This window comes from Pinus tabuliformis, chromosome 3_2 (assembly GCF_031772625.1).
Source record: "Pinus tabuliformis cultivar Carrire ecotype Pingquan chromosome 3_2, CPIR1, whole genome shotgun sequence".
Classification (NCBI taxonomy): domain Eukaryota; kingdom Viridiplantae; phylum Streptophyta; class Pinopsida; order Pinales; family Pinaceae; genus Pinus; species Pinus tabuliformis.
In genome coordinates, this window is record NC_142302.1 from 890,107,052 (window position 1) to 890,128,970 (window position 21,919).

Consider the following 21,919-nt stretch of genomic DNA (forward strand, 5'->3'; position numbering starts at 1 on the left):
TAGCAAAAGAAAAAAATATCTAGAGACTCGCTATCCAAGAGGCTCTCCTACCAAATGAGGAAAAAGGGATACCAAGGGGAAGAAACCCTAAGGTCCCTCAAGAAAAAATCTTCTTTTTTCATATTACAATTTGAAACCCTCTTAGACAAGAGTGCGGGCTTGGATCTTAAAGGAGAGTTTAAAAAAAATCAAGCTTCAATGAATTAATACCCCTTCCTCAAAGAGCTAAAAATTTTATGAAAATTATATACAAATTTTATGATTAAATTACAATGAGAATTCCTCCAAAAACAATTCCATTTCCCTTCAAGAAAATTTCGCTTCAGCTTCTATATGTCCAAGCAAGGAGGGATTTCTCACTAGAAGAGAGGAGAGGCCTCTCTAGGCTTGCGACCAAGAGAGAAAGGCCTAAAATTCATTGCTTCTACAAGAATTTCAATTTGAATTTCTCCTAAAAAAGAATTTAATTTTTTCTCAAAACCCTTGAGGGATTTTCGCTCAAGATGCAAGAAGAAACCCTCATATGCTTGTGGCTAGGAGAGATGAGCCTCAAAATGAAAACGACTTGTTCAATAAATTTGATCTCTGCTTCAAGAATGAAAACGACCTCCATTTTTTTTTTGATTTTGTTGAAATCGTAGCCATCTAGGATAAAGGAGAGGGTTTGACCAATCGAACAAGTGTTAGCTTAAAAAAAAAAAAAATTTGCCTTTGATCCTCAAGCCTCCATCTGCAAGAAAAATTTAATAAGATTTTCCAAGACAAACCTTGCTCCTTCTTGTGAAAATTTCTGAATCTAACACATCAGAAATCCCTACTGCTATTTTTGGTTTATTATCTCCTACTTGTTCTTTACATTAACAAGTTATTTAATCATAGAAACATTGAAATAAACACAACAACAACCTTCACAAATACACTGATCAACAACTGAAATAAACTGAGACAACACAAGGGACACCGTAATTTTTGGACAATCGTCCCTGGAAAAACCCAATGCGGGAAAACCGGTGCAACAGATATGAGGGTTTTATTATTATGCAGTTTCCTAAATACAACTAGGGTGCCAGAAATGACTCACCCTTCAGAGATTTTCCTTGGCAGAAGTACCTTGCTTTGAAGACAAATATTCCGGCTAATCAGCAACCGGATGATGATTCCCGCAGTGACTTTGACTATTCCTTAGCTGGGCAGCAAAAGTTGTTCCAAGCTTCTATCTGGAACTGCGTCACCCTCCAAGGACTGTGTCACCCTCTACACCTCTGCGTCTGCCTCTTAGCTCTCAGTCTGCCCCACGAAAACACCATAGCGCAGCTCTTTTTGCCCAGCGTCAACTCCACTAGCCTCTGTGTCTGCCTGCGTCAGCTCTGGCTGCTTTTGCGTCAACCCATGTTGCCTCTACGCTGTCTCTCCAGCACTATCCTGCCTCTCTGCTATGTATTCTCGGCCTTCTTCCGAATTGCCCCTCGCTGCAAGAGATCACTAACTCGATTTCTCAGTAAACCTTGCACCAGAAAATCGAATTGACTGATCAACTTGGTGTGTCTCCAACTGACCCTCAAGCCTCCTCTTATACTATTCCTGTTGACGATTCAACGACCGAGATTAAGTCCCTAATCAACGACTAAGATTAGATTTGGCTTGATCCTCGTCATTTAGAACTTTCTCACCCATTTTATATTAATACACATTAATATTTTATTTTTCATAAGTTTAGACTTACGAACCCCATCAAAAATATTAATTATTTTAATATCTCTCCATCCGGGTGGAATTTCCCCAAACGATTTCTGGGTCTTGGAGATCTTATGTGCCTTAGTTTCTCCACCAATTTTCATGGCTAGAACACATCCGATGTTACCACAAATCAACACTCCCTCTTAGTGAGGATTGTACTCTAGTTTTGCTCCACCACTGAAACATCACACTGATCCTTCGCACTGGTACCTGTGCTGTTGCTTGGCCTGCTGCCTCACATCCCCTGCACTGCTGCTTCTTGTACTGCTGCCCATGATACTGCCACTACCACTGCCACATCTGTACTGCAGCTCCCTCTTAACATGTTGCCCATGCTTCCCCTAGCACTGCACTGCTAACCGCTGCACTGCAACTCATTTACCGAGAAGTAGGTAACTGACTTCCCCCAAATACTGGCATCTTAGTCAGTTTGGAAGCCTCGTGATGTTGAAGCTGCCTCTGCTATTATCTTGTGCACCCTCTCCTACCACTGTGCTGCTGCAAACACCTTTGTGCCTCTCACACTGTTGCAACCTCTGCTGCACTGCTACAGACTTCTGCACTCTAGCCTTGCATTGCTGCTCCATCACACTTTGTCCCACCCGACATCTGTTATCATGCTACTGTCGTTAAGGGCTCCCGTAGCTGGATGTGATCCAAGAGTTTGGGCACCTCAAGGATCCTGCCCCTAGTATGTAGTCCTCCTGACTACAACTCAATGCCACCCCACCTCTTCTCTAGAGGTGCATGAGCACTCATGGCACAATCTTCATCAGTCTCGACCTCTTTGTCCGCCTTAGCTGGCGCTGCCTTTGAATTGGAGGCCTCTCCCTTGTTTTTCTTCTTGGGACACTGGGATGCATAATGTCCTAGCTCCCCACAATGGAAGCACTTAACCTTGGAGATGTCCTTTTTCTTCCTCTTCCCTTGTTGTCTCGCAGATGCTAGAGCTGCATCCTCCTCCTCCTCTTTCTTGATTCGACCTCCCTTGCCACTACTCCCCGCCTTGGTCATCCTCCTGATCTCTTCTTGGCAAAGAGCTGCCCACATCTCCTCCCAACCGGGAAGAGTAGCCCTGCCCAAAATACTTTGGACAAATGTCTCCCATTCTTCGGAGACTGCATTCAGGGCAGTCCTGACCATAAATTCTGGATCTAGTGTAGACCCCACGAAAGTAAGTCGGTCGCGAATCTCTTGCAACCTGAGAAGGAATGGATCTATCTGCTCTCCCTTCTACATCTAATATGACTGCAGCTGATTCTCCAATAACATCTTCTACTGCACAGAAGAGCCCTGGTATAAGGTGGTCAGGGTGTCCCACATCTCCTTTGTTGTGTTCTTCTCAGCAATATGTGGTATGACATGATCTTTGACCCCGTCTAGGATCATGCACTTCGCCCTTGCCATTGCATCCTCATACTTCTCGTTCTCAGCTAGGTCAACTGGGATAGCCACGGTTTTCAAGGCAAAGTCCTTGATGCGATGTCGATCTAGGACTGCCAGGATCCTGGCCTTCCAGATGACAAAGTTGGAAGCCCTGTCCAACCTGTCTTGATCCCTTAGTCTGTTCACTGCCATTTCAACTCCTCTTCTGGACTCCCTCTGAGTCTCGACTCCCCTCCTAGAAATCTCCCTCTAAGTCCTGATTTCCCTTCTGGAAATCCTCTGGCCAACTGTCGAACCGCTCCTCTCCAATCCTCCTTGCAACTGCAACTCGGATCTGGATTCCTTGGCTAGAAATCCGTCGAGGTAGTGATTCCCTCTACCTTGGTCCCGCCTCCTTAGACACTGTTTTGCTTCGACAGAAACAACATCCCACCAGCTCCTCAAATCACAATTTGCCCATAGCTCCCCAAGCCTCGGTAATCGAAGAAACTGAGCCCTTCAGGCTCTGCACAATCCCGACAAAGGCTGAATCTGCTCCTCCTGGCCACAACGTCGATCCTTCCTGGCTGAGAAAGACGACCGGGCACTGCGTAGGTCTGATTTGCCCCTCTCTGCCTTTGCACTGACCCTCCTCCTGGCTCGAAATGATGAGCAAACTCTTCGTCACTTGCTCTCTTGCTGCTTTTGCTCTGGAACAATGTCGTCTCTCGGGATAGCTACTATTGCTGCAAATTTCAGATCTCTGCAGGTGCCTTCAGTCGTCCTATGATCTGCAGTGCTCCGATACCATGTGAAAATTTCTGAATCTAACACATCAGAAATCCCTACTGCTATTTCTGGTTTATTATCTCCTACTTGTTCTTTACATTAACAAGTTATTTAATAATATAAACATCGAAATAAACACAACAACAACCTTCTCAAATATACAGATCAATCACTGAAATAAATTGAGACAACACAAGGAACACCGTTATTTTTGGACCATCTTCCCCGGAAAAACCCTATGCGGGAAAACCGGTGCAACAGATATGAGGGTTTTATTACTATGCAGTTTTTTGAATACAACTAGGGTGTCAGAAATGGCTCACCCTTTAGAGATTTTCCTTGGCAGAAGTACCTTTCTCCGGAGATAGATATTCCAGCTAATTAGCGACCGGATGATGATTCCCACAGTGACTTCGACAGTTCCTCAGTTGGATAGCGAAATCTGCTCCAAGCTTCTCTCTGGAATTACGTCACCCTCGAAGGACTGTGTCACCCTCTACAACTCTGCGTCTGCCTCTTAGCTCTCAGTCTTCCCCACGAAAACACCACAACGCATCTCTTTCTGCCCAGCGTCAGCTCTACTAGCCTCTGCGTCTGCCTGCGTTAGCTCTGGCTGCTTCTGCGTCAACCCAGGCTGCCTCTGCGCCATCTCTCCGGCACTATCTCTGCCTCTCTGTTATGTATTCTCGGCCTTTTGCCGAACTGCCCCTCGCTGCAATAGATCACTAACTCGATTTCTCAGTAAACCCTGCCTCAGAAAATCGAATTCATTGATCAATTTGTTGTGTCTCCAACTGACCCTCAAGCCTCCTCTTATACTTTTCTTGTTGACGATTCAACAACCGAGATTAAGTCCCTAATCAACGACTAAGATTAGATTTGGCTTGATCCTCATCATTTAGAACTTTCTCACCCATTTTATATATATTTTTTTCTCCGTAAAGCTAATTCTATTAAAAAAACCAAAAATATTTACAACGAGGCCCTGCCTCAACAGTTGTCATTGAAGTTCATCATAAAGGTCTAAACTGCCCCATATTTGGGGAAACCAGTTTGACATGGCGAGAGACCAAACATATAACCCGAAACCATAACCAAAGGGAAAACCATACATAAGACCAATATTCATGTTTAAGGTAAAAAACCAGAGGAGGATTCAGCACAACACCACCTGAAGCTACAACAAAATGACAAAACCGCTTATCGTTCATATAGACAGCAAAAACAATACCAGACCCGTCAACAACAGACTTCTGAGTTGTCGCTTAGGTGGCCTCCTATGCCACGCGGCGTCAATTGTGGTCAACCTGGTCCGGTGGCTCCTCGACGATGGGGCAGGCATACTGGTCCCAGTCTTCTTCCTCCTTCTCCACGTCGCCCTTCTCCACGCCACCTGGAGGCTCCCTTGCATGCTGGGTACCGCTTGAACTGCCAGCAAACTCCATCTTGATTGAAGCTCCTGCTGCTCTGCCACCTTCATGCTGAATGTCGCCAGCTTGAACACCTTCCCCATGCAGACGGCCATGACTAACGCCCCTGCAACCACAACCCTCTCCTTGAATTCTCTCCTCCTGTGAAGGCGCTTCCGAATTTCTTGCCTGAGCACTGTTCTGCTCATTGTCCTCGGAGAAAACTATGGTTACATTCGCAGTAATGATGGGCCTGTTCAGGCTACTCTGGAACCTGAACTGGGTCGAGTGAGGGACAGAGCTGGAAAGCAGAGGAGAAATAGCAGTGTGGAGCCTGATGTCACTGTGCGCGGCCATGGAGGCTTGCTCGTGACCCCGACCACTGCGCGTATGGGGGTAGTATCTGGGCGGAGACCTGGGAGGAGGCGAGATCTCATGAGAATGAGAGGAAGAGTCCGGAACGGGGCTCGGCGCAGCTGTAGGGCGAGTGCTGCCACCGCGGGTGCCTCCGCTGCGACTCCTCATGCGGTGCCGGACCATATCAGCGAGATTTGCATGCAAAGCAGCAGGACACGAGGTAGGGGAGGAGAACAGGCTGTGGATAGAGGGTTCCTGTGCCGGATTTATAGGACAATGCCTGGAGTGGGAATAATGGTGCCCATCTCCGAGGTCAATGCAGCAAAGGAGCCAGCATCGGCTACCAGTGACGGTTCTGCAACAAGAATTCTCAGCCTGAGGCGGACAGATGCAAAGAGAGGGAGGATAAACAGAGGGTTCGAGAGGCTCCATACTGTTTCCAGCAACTTCCAAGTCTCGGCCAGAGGAGCCATTTAATGCAGCTCGCAGGCTTACCTGCGTTCGTCTTAGGTGGTCGCTAAACAGTGCGCTGCCTGCCGTCTGGCAGGTCCTATCGCCGGCGGCCATTAATGTTCTTGGAGATCACCCGCATCCGGGTGTGTTGCTTCCTCCCGAGCCACTTCATTCTTTACCAATTCTTGATATTCCAGCATCTGTTGTCCAGTGGCTAGAGTAGAGAGTGTTCCTGTATGGAGATCTTTTCCGCTTTCCACTCCAATATTTGCCAATAGGTCAGCTACTTTGTTTCCCTCCCGTCGTATGTGCTTGAGACTGATTGCTTTGTGGGAGGATAGCCAGATTTCGATAAGCTTTAGTCGACTCTCCATTCTCCAGCTGTTGCTCACCTTACTTGAGGTTGTTCCCTGCAGCATTTTGGTGACCATATTTATGAGAATTTGCGAGTCTCCCTCTATAACAAGCGGGAATATACCCTGTTTTTGGGCTATAATGAGTCCCTGCCATAATCCTTCTAACTCTGCCGAGTTGTTGGTGTCCCATCCAGTTGAGCCTAAGTAGGTTAGAATAGGAGTTCCTTTATGGTCTCTAAAACTTCCTCCAAATCCAGCCTTTCCTGGATTTCCTTTCGAGGCTCCATCAAAGTTAAGCTGGAACATGTGTCAGGGAGGAGGAATCCACTTATTTGGTGTCCTGCTTCTTGCTTGAGTTTTTCCTTTGATTATCATTTCTTGGTTCCACTGCAGATTCCAATTTGTCCATATGGTTTGTTCCAACAGGAGAGAGGGAAAGTCTTCCTCAGACCATGTTTGAAGAAGTAGAGTTTCCCTGATATTTTGACATACTGTATTCCATAGAGATTCCAAGGGCATAGATTGGTCCTTGAAGATTCGCTGGTTTCTCTCCTTCCATAGTGTCCACATGAGAAAACCCGGTATAAGCTTCCATAAGGAGTTTAACAGCTTGCTCTTGAATGGGTTCCTTGCCCAGTTGCGAACAGTGGAAACTATATCTCCTTGTGTCCTTCCATCCTTTTGGCATCTAAAGCTGACCTTTTCCCAGAGCTTGTGCGCTAATGGACAAGAGTTCATAAGATGCTGAGTGGTTTCCTCTTCTTGCTTGCAGTTGGGACAGATGGAGGGGCCGTGGAAGCTCCTCTTCCTGAGATTGTCCCAAGTAAGGATTTTATTGTGACATAAGAGCCAAAGAAAGGTCGAGACTTTCGGCCAAATCTTGGGGTCCCATATTTTATTCCAGAGAGGGTCCTTGACAGTGTGTTCCTTCATGATGATGTGATAGGCCTCCCTAGTTGTGAAGGTTCCTTTTTCTTCATAGCCCCATCTAAGAATATCCTTTTCCTCTGAGTATTGTATTCTTCTCTTTGCTAATTCAGTACTAAGAATCTGTTGAGCTGAGTCTGTTCCCTGTCTTATTATGTGGTCCATGCTACACCATTGCCTGTGCCCTTGCAATGTGGAAGGAAGCCAGAAGTGCTTGACAGTATTATAGGTTTGCATTTCCTGTTCCGGGATTTGATGAGGTAAGATCAAATCCTTTAGTTTGGGTTGCTGCTGCCAAGAGTCGTCCCAGAACCTTGCTGTATTGCCGTCCTTCACTTCCCAGAAGCTATGCTGCTGAATTAAGAGCTTGTGTTGCTTGGCCGCATTCCAGATTAGAGAACCTGGGTTGACTTCTGAAATTCGGATTAATTCTTCGGTGGGTCGACTGTTGGCATACTTTGCAGTCCATAGGGATGCCCAAGGGGTGGATGGCATAGAAAGCCATTTCCACCAAATGCGGGCACCCATAACCATATTGCTGTGGTAAGGATCCCGCAGACCCATTCCACCAGCAAGCTTTGGCCGGCAAACTGTGTCCCAATTAACTAGAGCCCATTTGCGTTTTTGATCTGAGTTGCCCCACAGGAAGGATCTCTGTAGGCGTTTGATCTCTTTGAGAACCCATTTGGGTGCTGCTAGGATCGAGAAGAGATACAGCGGCATGGATTGCAGAACCACCTTGATTAAGACAAGGCGACTGGCCATATTGAGAGCCCTATGAGTCCAGGAAGATAATCGAGCCTCTAGTTTTTCTAAGAGCATTCTCCAAGAGGAGTGTTTCAAAGCTGAGTCAGTCAAAGGAGCACCAAGATACTTGGAAGGGAGAGCAGCAATTGAGAATCCAAGAATACGAGCTATAGAAGCTTGGGTGACAGCTAGGGTATGAAAAAAGAAGATTTGAGATTTGGCCTTGTTTATCTTTGCGCCAGAGGCCTCTGAAAAGTCCGTCAATAGTGAATTGAATTGTCGAGCTTCTTGGACTAATGGGTGACCAAAAAGCATGTTGTTGTCCACAAATTGTTGATGAGTGAAGGTTGGAGAGTTAGGAAATGACAGGCCTCTTAGTTTCTGGGACAACAGAGCAGCTTTAATACTGCGCCCAAGAGCTCATAAAAAAAATTCTAGTACAAAGTCTGCAGAGCTTCCAGAGCCAAGAGCTTCATTACATCATTCATGTTTTTGTGAGGAGCTTAAAGCCTCCTTAAATAGAAAAAATGAAGGAGAGGAGTCTCTCCAAGTGAAAACGGCTAGATCCCTTGAGCAAACGACTAGATCCCTTGAGCAAATGGCTAGATCCAAGGACAAACGATTTTGATCCACCTCAAAAAATTTCGATCCATTGATGAGTTGCGCAAATCTCTAGGAGGAGGGACGTTTGCTTTGAAGAAGGAGATGGATTGACCCAATTTTTGTTCCTAGAGTGGTTTGGACCATCAAAATATTTTTCTTCATTTTTCTCCTCGAGAATCTCTCATTCAAAATAACAATCATGGACCATCCTTTAAAAATTTCGATTTTGCTGGGTCATTAGCTTCTTTTTTGGACCATTGAATTTTTCCTTGGTAAATGGAATTCCCACTAAAATTTTTGACTTGAATTTAATATTTGGGAATTTCCATCTTAATTTTTTTTATAATTTTCACTTGGAGATAATTTTTATTTTTTTCTCATTTTATTGTTTGGCCAATTTTGGCTAATTATTTGCCATTTTTTTTGCCAAAAATTATAAAAATGGGTTCTTGAGGGGTAAAGACATATTTTTCCACCCTTAAAGTGTGTCTAGATAGAAAGTTGAAATGTAGAGGTCTAATTTTGATTACTCATACCCCGTACAACTTCTATAGACAACATTTATTACATTTTACATCAAATAATTATTAAAAATCTTGACTAGTGGGAAATTTTTTAATAATTAAAAATGGACACTTTGACACAACCAAATTCTGTAACTTTAGAGATGATCGAGTATGGCAAATTACATTGACTCTAGACACTAGACTCACCTAAGACTTTACCATCAAGCCTGACTCCAACTTTGGGTGATATTTGGGAGAAAAACTCAACTAATTATTTAGTGTTGAGAAACACAAATAATTAGCTGAGGAAAAAAAATTACCTAGAGTGAAAACTCTCTAGCAAAATCCTAAGCTACCTAGGCCTTTTACATGGCATTATTTTCATCATACTAGAATCATTTTTACAGTAACCCACAGGGAAACAAAATTTGGAATACAAAATGATGACTAGAAGCTGAATGATGATGATGAATTCTGAAATTTTGGATGTTTTGACAATGTTGAGATTCTCTGAAATGTGTTCTAATGGTTGGAAAAACTTCAAATGCAATTTGAGTGGTCAACAAGACCAAACCCTTTTTGGGTTTTAATGGGATTGGTATGTAGAGGTTGGTGTTGTTTTTGCAGATTTTTCTGAGCAGTTCTTCTTCAACAACAACAACAATATTTTCTGGACAGTGTGCAGATATTGAGGGAGGCATTTTCGGCACCTGAGCCATCACTTTCTCCCTTGGGTTTTGCATTGCTTGCTGTAGCAAGCCTAGGTTCTATCTCTCTTGTCATATTATGTACTCAACTTCTAGAAATTAATAAAATGGCTTAGTTTCCTTGCCCAAATTTTTATTGTTGTAGCTTAGTGCATGTCTTTGATTTCCACTGTTATATCCTAATTGGAATATTACAGTTGATTGCCATGGACGCACATCATCAATGAGTGCCTCCTATATGTGCTTCTCTTGGATAGTGGGAAGAAACGTCTCAAGAAAGGTTACACTAGACTAGGGGCAAGGGATAACCACCAAGGTGAAGAATAGGAACAAGAATACAACTAAAGTAGTGTATCATCCAATTCAGCCTGTGTGATTCATGCCAGAATACCCTTAAACTTTAAATGAAAGCACATGATTACAAAAATAGTTAGTGTACCTTGTTGTAGATGACCCACCTTCATTTGATGAATAAGTTAGATTGAATAAAGCACTAATTGAACCATGGATGGAAGGTCTTTGAGGCTAGATATCTGTGGATCATCCTAGAGCTGTGTTACCACCCAAACCAGCAGGGGACCTAAAACGGGTTCTTAAGAGGGCAACTGCTAGGTTAAGGGAAATGGTGGAGGCTTAGCCCACTGTCACCACAACGAAGTCTCCCTGCTCTTTACGAACTTTCACCGATGGGCGGAGTTCCGGTAGTGTAGGGATCACTTGTAAAGTATATGTCAATGGATAGGTGGAAAGTGACCTGGGAAACCCTTTCCCAAGGATGGAGTGAAGAATAGAACTTGCTTGCTTTTTAAGCAAGGGACTTGGTCTTCCAAGGGTAAGGGGTGAGGATTGGAGGGTTGAGAGAGAACGAATAGACTTACGAACGAGGTTCTCAATCCCTATAATCCTTGGGAAACTTGGATTCCCAAATGGTCCTTGACAAATAATCTTTATTGAGAAGTGGGACCACATGGGGCCAAGTGGCCCTAGCCCAGGTTTTTGATGGAATGAAACAACTAATGATGTTCCTATCCTGGACAAGGTGAAGGGAAAGGACCAAACAAGAATATTTACTTCAAAAGGTTGAATTGATCTTGTTGAGGTCAAGCCTTGGGGATGCTTGGGAAAAATGCGATCCTAGATCTAGGGCTTGAGATTCCCGGAGATTCCACTGTTAGAATTACCACAAATTCGGAGGAGAGGGAGGGGACCCACCAGCGTAGTAGCCTGTTGGAGATCGAAATTTTTCCTTGGGTCAATTCCTGGGAAATTGATGCCCTAGGTGACCTACTGGGGCTAGACTTAGGGAAAAAAGGGGAAAATGGTAAAAAGAGGGTAAAATTGATCACCGCTTTTAAGGGATCAATGCCTAACTCACTTGGGGATATGGAGTCAAGGATGATGATGAGTAAGAACTTGGTTTCTTGATCAAGGAGGCTCAGAAAGTCAACTTCATCCAATGCTGAGAGAAAGAGAAGAAAAGTGACCTTCAAGCATTTATACTTCAAAGCAAACAATGCAAGCTTATTGAGACAAATAATCTCTAGGACATTTCATATAACATTGGCCCATACATTAAATTAGCTAAAACATGCTCAATTCCACATTTCTATCATGCAACAACTAGCCCTAATTTTAGCAGTATGCGGCAACAAGAATAATAACATCAAAATTCACTTACAACATTATAGAGTATATCCAACCAGCATTTCATTTACAAGACAAAGCTCCAAGACAAGATAAATAGCCCAAATCCATAAGTTAAAATTCATCCATCTCCAAAAAATATCCTCCAAGGAAAAAATGCGAAGTTCTCTACGATTAGAGAGATCCCAAGTCAAGTGATGATCCAAATGAGTGTATCTAACATCAATATATAGCCTCCTAAGGAGTTCGAATTAGCCTATGGGCCTACATTAGCCCCTAATGATAAAAATAATATGCAAATAAAACCCCTATTGGTGACAAGCTCACCAAACTAGCTCACAAGTGTAAAAATAATCCTCACAAGGGGCCAAATAATAATATGTACATGTTGTAGGGCCCTCCAAAGGCATAATAATATCCATAAGTGCCATATTGAGGAATAAATTCCTCGGAATATGATGGACAAAGGGGTGGCCCCTTGTTCTTCAAATAGGAGAATTGTGGCGTTCCCAGTGGGTCTGAGGGCACATAAATGACCCCATGGGTCTCCATATGAATCAGAGATGCCTGTAGATCCTCTGCAAGGGTTCAAGTGGTGGAATGAATGCTGCCATGACATCATGCAAGTCCTGGACACCTGCCAAGAGTGTGGGGCTCTTTTGGGGGCTTGCCGTGCATAATGTACCAAGCATATCACATTCACCCCAAAAGTGGATCGCTAGTAATCTCTGATCATCCATGAAGATCCATGGAGGCCTGTCTGTTTCTGTGGAGGCCCATGGCTCTCTATGCATACCCTACATGTGCCAATGTAGACCTCTGGGGGTTAGGATATAGGGAGACCAAACCCAAATGGAAACCACCTGTAATCCTGTTTAAGATCCAATGTGTCCCCTAGGCTTCTAGTACAACTAGTCATTGAAATAATCGGGTAAAAGAGCTTACGAATCATGGATAACGAAGTTGACACTTCATAATGGCATGCCCTTGCATAGTGGGATTTGGCATGTGCTAGTGTCTCCAAGCTCCAAAGGGGGTTAGCCAAGTACCTTATTAGGTGGTTTTAGCCCTTAAAGGGGATAGTATGTAGGTACATCCCTCTAATGGGAGTGGCAAGTAATAAATAAGTGGAATGGAGTAGGGAATTAGAGGGGCAATCTTGGGCCACATATTGGGGCATAGGGGTAGCTAGATAAGGGGAAGCCCAAAACTTGGTATGTAATGTATAAGAGGGAACAATCGTGGTACATGAGGTGCCCCAACCTTGATTTTTCCACACTTCTTTATATGTGTTTTCCCTTTTATGAATTTTCTTTAATTAACTGCTCGGGGCTCAAAGGACAAGAGCATGATGTGTAAGATATAGCGGTGATTACCCCTTTTAAGGTAGGGTAGTTCATTGCCTTCCAGGAGTTGGGACAATCATGGGTTCCTAAATGATAAAGGAGGCTCATCTAGGGTTTATGGAACTAGGTTAATGGCCATGGATTGGGGTAGAGTTCATGCATTGGCTTTTGCCCACGTGCTGATTATTTTGTCCTGGCCATCTTTTGCATTTTGTGGTACAATTTCCTGTTAAATGTGGCCAACTATGCTTTATCTTTTTCTTTTAGCTGCTTCAACCTCCGGGGCATCATTCTAGGCTTGACCCAAGGTGGGGGCAAGGGGATAGGGAGGTTGGCCCTATGTGGACCCAAAATGGAAATGTGGACCTAGGTGGGAGAACTGATGAATTGGGATATAGTGAGTGGGAAGGGAGTAATATGTGCGGGTAAAAGAGATGACCACGCACCCAAAGTCGGGGTATCCCAAGTAGTACCACCCTAGAACCAAATGGTCAATAGAGGAGATCCCACGAGACTAAGATCCAAGGGTGAAAACCAAAAGAGATCAAGGGGAGAAGAGCACAAACTAAGCCTACTCTTTCCGCCAAATCCCCCCATCAATCCACACCTAGTAGTATCCATGTTAAGTAAACCCAATACTCAATTACCAAATGACAAGACATACCTTTAGATTCGGGAGGCCCACCTTCAAACATACGATCAATACAGGTGGGCAAGGGATCACATGGCTGGCTCAAGTGGCAGATAAATGGCACAACGATTTGGTAGAAGGCATCAAGGGGTTGCTGGCTATAGGTTGAGGCTCATGGAGCAAAATTTCTCCTGGGGACTTTACCCACAAAGTGGTGGGTAGCAAGTTGAACAAATGGGAGAACAAATTTATTCTAGGGGTTATCCACTTGGGTGGGTAACAAGGACCAATCTCAATTTCGATCATAGCTTAACCAATAACCTACGCAACCTTCACATCATCGGGTTGTTGATAGCATCGTGGGACGAAAGGAATAGAGGAGAAACAATGTGGAAGACAACCAACCCCCTGCTGGGTACGAAGAAGCAAGGGTGACAAATTTAGAAAGACCAAGGCAAAGCAACCTTGCCTTGATAATGGAACAAGGGTGAGCGACAAAACGTGATGACAATGCTAGAGGGGCTAGTGAAGGTGATGTGACCCTACCCTGAGATGAATCAAGGGTGAGCAAGATAACACAATGACAGTGTTGGATGGGCCAATGAAGGTGAGGCAACTTGCCTTGATGGTAGATCAAGGGTGAGAAGGAGATGGGCCAATGATGGTGAAATGAATTTCCTTGAGGATAGAGCAAGGGTCAATGGGAGAACATGGCCAATGCTAGCGAGAGCTTAGCAGCTTACTTTGATGACAAAGCAAGTTTGAATATGAACAAAAGGCAACCAAGAGGAGGTAACAAATGCAAGGTTGAGGAGGAGCCACTATGGTCAACTCCTACTACGGACGTCCTCTTATTTTACATACATTTTTGATGATATGTAGCCTTTTATCTTGTTATTTATACGATTATGTTTTTGTTTACTTATTTCATACAATGATTTAATTTCTTTTAGTTTATGCTTACCTTTTAGCGTTTAGCTTATGGGATTTGCTATCGCACTCCTGCATTTTGTCAGTACTGATTTCACTTATGAGTCCCACTAACCTACCTTCTTGGTCATCCATGGACACCATAAAAAATGTCCTATTTTATCTTGTCTACATTGATCGTATTTTTTTTTATGCATCTGCAACTGCCAAATGTCTACTGCTGGTGAACTGATAAATATTACTTAAACACGCCTTTTAAGATTGTTTAGTTTTGGCTTAAAGAAGTTCATTTATGAGAACTATATCTACAGAGTTTAGAGATACCTTATATTACTGTCACTTTGATAGTGCTATACCTAAATATTTACAATTTTTTGTTGTGCACATTGAAAGGTAATAGAAATAGCTTGCTTGATAATTAAATTTTGAATTGGCAACATTGAGAAGAATGACCTTGTTTTGCAGATAACTTAAGGAAGCTCAATGGAAGTATTCACAATGAGCTACAAATAAGAGTTTCTTCAGAAACTGTGGGATTTCAGAATCACTTTGACTTCTTACAAACTTTGTATGGTGGGTCAACTTCTAAGAATATGCTTTGACAAATGAACTCATGGTGTTTATATGATTATTGAATAAACATATCCAATGCTACTTTCATCATACTATTTTGTTTGTAAGAATTATGCCATTGACTCAGATTTATCGTTTTTGTTGCTTTCCCGATTTCTCAACTTTCCAGAGGGAGCTGTAGCTGGTGCTACGGCTGGTGTTGTTGTTGAAACTATTCTTTACCCTATTGATACAATAAAGACTCGCTTACAGGTTGGTTTTTTTGGTTAATTGTGAACTCTCCTTTTCCTAACCACTTTCTCATTGGGAAATGCTTTTTTGTTGGACAATTTTTTTTTACATTGTCTATTGGCAGTAAGTATTTTGTGTGGTATGAATGCTATCCTTGAATCCAAGTCCCAGAGTTTTGCATATATGTTATTTTAGATGATAAAATGTAATGCTTGTTTTTATCCGCTGGTCTCTTTTCAAGCATATCATGATATTTTATATGGTGCAGGTTATCTTGAGTTGTATAAAAGTGCAGCATGGTGCCTTGAAGTATTCAATTTCCTTAGATGATACGTTTCATGGAAAGCATGACAGAGCTTCAAAATTGTCCTAGTTGTGGATTTTTTTTTCCATTTATTAACTTATGTATCATAAATTGAAGGAGTTTCTATACAATTTAGGCAATACTTTATTGCTTTCTGGCCTCAATTTCCCATTGTTTTTAATTTCAAAATAGCTGGTTCTGTTTTCAGAGAATCTGGATTGCATGGTAGACAATTTCATAGGAGCTGAAGTAAGGATTTGATAACCTAAGAAGAAGGTATGTTGCAGCCTGTTCGATCTGGACCAACATTGCACGAAGCGGGGATGCGGAAGCGTCATTTCTCAAAAATCTAGGAAGCAAAGTTTCTCGGAAGAATCTACTATATATATATATTTTAATATTTTTTTGCATTTATATTAAAAAACATCCCAAATACCAAATTAGTTGTAAAATACATGAAAACATGCATATTTTTACATAAATCAAGATAGATATGGCATCCATGATTCCATTGTACATCAATGATTAATTATTTGAGCATCAACCATCTAGAGTCTAGCAATTACAAACATACATCGAATTTTTAAGCATATCATAAAACATAAAACATTTAGAACATAAAATCATCAAACATTCAAGTAACTTATCTAGCAAGTGAGCAACTGTCAACATGAGTCATGTCCAAAATTCAAATAATAATGTTTACAAATTTGGCCACTTGGCCACCACCAAGACTCATGTACACACTAAACTAGGAAGAGTAAGACAAAAAAGTTCAAATTCACAACAGGACTTCAAGTCTAATCTATGATAACAGTAGTAGAGTGAATACATCTACTAATCTCTCCTCTTTCCACCACGAATAGGATGTGAGCCTCCACGTGGTGATAGTGAAGAAGATGATGAAGATGGTGGCTCTGGAAGTTGTGGCAGTGGAACTAATGAAGATGAAGCCCCTGCTGTTGGTGTTGAAGCATGGAACCCGGGAACCAAGGCACTGGATGGGGGTGGCATCTCAACTCGATCATCATCATCCTAGATAAGAGCATCCTCCAATTGCTCTAATCACAACACTCCACCTTCCAAATTGTGCACCTTTGGATTTTTGTCCCAAACCTTAAGGCCTTTATTAGTCTTTGCATCATCACAGTAATGGGACAACAATCACAAGTTGTAGTGAACATAAACCAAGCTCTCTGCCCTGTCTAAACTCAACTTGTTCCTTTTAACACTGTGGATAAAAGAATAAGATCCCCAACACCTCTTTGCAGAAGAAGTGTTTACCACCTGTGATAGCACCCGCAATGCCAAAGTTTGTAGAAGTGAAGTCTGTATGTTTAAGAGAAGACAAATTCTCTTGATCTCTAATTACATGCATGCTCCCAAATGGACCAGTGCTAAGCGTATAGTTGCTCAAATGTTTTCGTAGCATGGTAGACTCCTCCTCATCAGGGACTAATTTATCCAATGCTTTCATATAACAATTTAGAACCTTTGGATTTAGGTGTGGTTTTCTTCTGCTCCCCCCCCCCAGGTGCTGGTGTTAAAAGTCATGATGGATGATAGTATTTAGGTGTTAGAACATATGCTAAGGCATGCAATGGACTATTTAGCATATCCCATCGTTTTTCCACCTCTGCACGAATATAATTGTACAAGGTGATATCTCTAGGCTCAACAATGTCTTTGACCTGCCCCAACATGCTATCTATTTGCTGATACACCTCCCCAATTATTGGCCAATCTGAATCTGCAAACTTGATCATGTAATAAATTGGTTTGGTGAATTGCAAAACATATTTAATCTATGACCAAAAGTAACTGTCAAGAATGTTGAGAAATCTAGGGCATCAAGTATTAGGTGATTTTTCTTCTATTAGATAACTGCTTGTGAATGCTTTTTACTTTCTTAGATTAAGATCTTCTCTTTCTTAGATTATTAGTGTTCTTCTTCATCAAACAACTACCAATGCATAAACCATAAAGAGACAAGAGACACAGAATATAGGCTATCAGCCAGGGCCAAAACCTCTCCCACTTGGGAGGAAAACCCGAACACATTCTTCTTTTTATAGAGACTTCAATTGACAAATACCAAGACCAAGACCCTTGACCTATTTGCTATTCCAAGACCAAGACACAAGTTCCATTGAGTTTCTTAGTCAACGATAGTCAACCTTCTACTCCTTCCTCTTTCTCAGCTTCTTCAACCTCGACTTCCTTCTGCTTTAGACCTTCGGCCTTCTTGAATTAGGTTTGCAATCCTTGACCTTAATTTAGAACCTTCTTCTAGAGAAATATCCTTGATACCCTTGCTTAGGATAGAGTATCCTCTTGGCTTGTCTCAGCTTCTCTTTTGACTAGCCCTTCTTCCACTTCGACTCCCTAGGAGGACTGCAATTCTCCTCGGCTTCCACTGCTGCAACAAACCTCTTTCTTCCTTGCACATATGGAGGTTTACAACCCTTAAAACAAACCCAAAAATAACCCTAAGGACTTCACTCTTCCTTCTTCTTACTTCGCTGGTTGGGAGGCTTCTTCTTTGACCCCTTCGCACTTCTTACTGCAGTCTTACACTTGTCCGAAAATCTGTCTTCTAAACTAAGGCCAAGCTGCCTATTTATAGTGGTTTCCCCCTCAAATTAGGCGACTTGAAGAGGGTGAGCCGACATGTCTGTTGGAGGAGTTTATTAATTCCATCTTGAAGCCGATATGCTAGGAGATGCTTGTGCTTACCTTGGAGGGTCTTTTGACTCTTTTAATGACTTATACAAATGTGTAACCTGTCCAAGAAGGGTCCTTCATACATGACATAGACCTTTATGACTAGACGACAAATCCTAAAGGCTCACAATGGGAGCCATCACTAAAAATAAAATTCCTTGTTCATGAAACACATGAGACAATCATTACAATAATAATTTTACTTTTCTTCTTTACATCAATTACATTAAATCACAAATACACTTGTCATTATGAAGGCCGAACCTAGTTACACTTTTCAACACTCCCTCTTAACTAGGGAGGTATTCATAATGGTACTTGGTCATTTTCAATCTGAAGAATTCTCATAAGAAGAGTCGGATTGGTAACCCATATGTTTAACATCATATCAACTAGCATTATCACATAGCAAGGCCTTGACTAACAACTCTATCTCGCCACAAGATCTGAGCTCAATGCTGGCGAGACCAATGATGTATAGACACCTTCATCGTTGTCTCTCTCGAAACATACCGCACTCGGGTTCTCAGGGTGTGTTCCACCAGGACTATTCTTATCTTGGATTCCTAATCCTGAAAGAATATCGGTCCTCTATGACTACTCTTATCTTGGATGCCCTAATACATCCTCAAAGAGCATCAGATGCCAGATGTTTGCCCAATCCTCCATTCTGTCTTCCCAAGTGGAGGCAAGAATGATGTGTTTATCTCTCCCTCTTAACTAGCGAGGACATATCTATTCCAATAAAGGAATGTACCTAAGCTCCCTCTTGGCTTAGGAATTTTGTTTCCAAGTTTCTACCAAGTAAGAAACTTGTTTCCAGGCTCCCTCTTAATTAGGGACCTACAACAGCTCCTCAGGTGGAGATGATGGGACAACTAGCTGCTTGAAGAACTCCTCTTCACAATGTCATGAACTTCTTTTCGTTATCTAGGAGTCTTCATGTTTGGGACTTCTTCATAGGGCACAAATCATCCATCACTTTCATCCACGAGTCAGCCATGTCATCATTGGAAAGTGATCCATTTGTTCATATCTGGCCTTCATGCCATGTTTCCATAAGGATTTTTCATTCTACTATATGGGCATTGATGGTGGAATATATCCATAGATCTTCCCTCGACAGCCTTGCATAAGCCCATCCAGATAGTTATTCAAAAATAAGAAATGAACACTTAAATCAAAGTTACCTTTGTGATGGTCTTTCATCATGACATCTTCTAGTTTGCATCAACATCCTGCATACATGTCGACATATCTCCCAATATATATTGTCAAGGGTCTCTTTCTTTTTTAGACTCCATTAGAGTCTTCATATCTTTCATGGAGATATCCTAGTCAAAGATTCTTGGTCTTTCGGATGTTGATTGCCTTACCATGGTTGCATATTCCACTATCTCTTCCTACCTTTCATTCTTAGGAACTTCCAATGGGAGTTCCTCCAATTAATGTCAACCACCTCATACTTCATTTGAGGACATATTATGTTGATTTCATCTAGTGAATGTGTGATCATGTATTCCTGCATTCCTTCGAGGGAGGAGATGCTTCCTTTTGATTATGCTTTCAAGATAGAGCATTGATCCATGTTACCTGCAACCATATGACATGACTCTTCAATATTGAATATAAGCATACATACCTCATTTTCCTTTGGGTCATCCAGACTTCCTGTAGCAACTCCCTTGATTGAAAAAGCTTCAATCCATTGCTCTGCCTCTTTTATGTCATCATACCATCATCCCATGAATTCCACAAGTTTGGAATTCTTGATGAAACACTTGCTTCCCCTCATGATCGGTGAACCTTTCAATGAAGATTCCATCAGAGAATCTTGAGGATCTAAAGTATCCCCATTAGCAGATGTTTCCTTTTGACAGATGTATGATGAACCTTGTACTAGATGACCTTGCCACTTATGTTTCCAATGAGATTCCCAAGAGCTATATCCTTGACTTCCATAGATTCTAACCATCTTTCATGCTTCTCTATGATGATGTCTTGAGCTCTTGCTTTCAATGCTTCTATGATGCCTTGATGCATCCCATTATTTTACTTAGTGAATCATGATAGCCATATCTTACAACAGAAGACTTAGGAACTTGAAAAGAACTTATGTGAGGAAGACTATCTCAGTAATAGAGATCTCTTACTTCCTCTTTCTTGGATTTCTTCTTTTCAACTTCCTCTACTTCTTCGGTGATATGGGCTTCTTCTCTTCCTATTTTGTTATTGTCCTTCTTGATCTTAGGACAATCTCTTTTATAGTGCCCATAGTCTTGATACCCATAGCATTGGATCTTAGACATATCCCTTTTCTTTTTCCGAGAACCAGACTTTCCAAAATTTTTCTTTCTTCTTGTCATTGTAGCATAAGCTTGATTTTACTCACCTACTCCCACATCAGATTTGGCCTTTAGCCTAGATTCTTCAATCTTGCATAGTGACCATAGATCCTGGAATGGAATAGCTTCTTTCTTCCCATAAATACTTGAAGTAAAGTTACCCCACTCCTCCGATAGTGCATTCAATACAACTATAGTCATTTCTTTATTAGACATGACTTGTCCCAGATCTTGTAGTTGATCTTGGATTTCAGATATCCTCATAAAGTATGAGACTATTCCGTCTTCCCTTGATATCTTCAGAGTGTAGAGTTCTTGCCTTAATGAGATGACTTCTCCATCAGTGCTTACGGAATACAACTCTACCAGTTTGTCATAGATTTCTTTTGAAGTTTCGATTTTGGATACATATCGGATGAGGGGATCCTTGATAAATTCTATGAGAATCCTTTGAGCCCTAACTTCCCCTTTCATATACTTTTCAAGAACTTGAGCATCTTCCTTTCTTTGTTTAGTGATAGATCCTTTGACATGTTCCATAACTTCATTTTCAATGAGATTCAGACCTTTCCTTTTCTTCCATGCAAGATAGTTTGAAGTCCCAACCAATTTGTTGCTTTCCTTCGAAAAAGACATTTTGACAGATTCAGAGGTGGACATAAATATACTTACTTGTCAGAGTGCTCCTTCTACATGCTGCTCCCTTAAATTTGATGATGATATAGATGATAGAAACCTTCTTCTTGATGAAGATAGATTTCTTCTTCAAGAGTGATCCTTGACCCCTCAAGGAGGGAGATCACTTAGTTGATGATGACTTCTTGATGGTATCCTTCAATGGGAAGGACCTTGTTTCAATGAGAGGGAGATTGCCTTAGAATCATGATGACAATCCTTGAAGTGCCTTTCTTGAATGAATAGACTTCTTGTTGCTTTAATTTGTAGGTTTCTTCACCTTGAGTAGATGTAGGGTTTTGGCCTTCCTTTTGTTGATTATGATCCCTAGACTTCTTCTTTGATCTAGGGTTTTTATACCTCGATGTAGATCTTCACTTCACTTTGATAACCTTTGATTAGCTTTGATGTCTTTCTTGAGATTCGATCCTTAAGTGTCCCTTGATAAGATGCCCTGCCTTGACTTAGTCACCTTAGCTCTGATACCATGTTGAGAAATCTAGGGTATCAAGTATTAGGTGATTTCTCTTCTATTAGATAACTGGTTGTGAATGCTTTTT

General features: G+C 41.9%; 1 protein-coding gene across 1 annotated transcript in view; it reads left to right on the forward strand.

Moving 5' to 3' along the window:
* The window catches only part of SAMC1 (S-adenosylmethionine carrier 1), a 317,141-nt gene that overhangs the window by 14,240 nt on the left and 280,982 nt on the right, over positions 1 to 21,919 (forward strand). The window contains exons 2-3 of the mRNA XM_089418748.1: positions 14,973 to 15,080; positions 15,250 to 15,332. Of these exons, the coding sequence (XP_089274874.1) occupies positions 14,973 to 15,080; positions 15,250 to 15,332 (191 nt within the window). The remainder of the gene's footprint in view (positions 1 to 14,972; positions 15,081 to 15,249; positions 15,333 to 21,919) is intronic.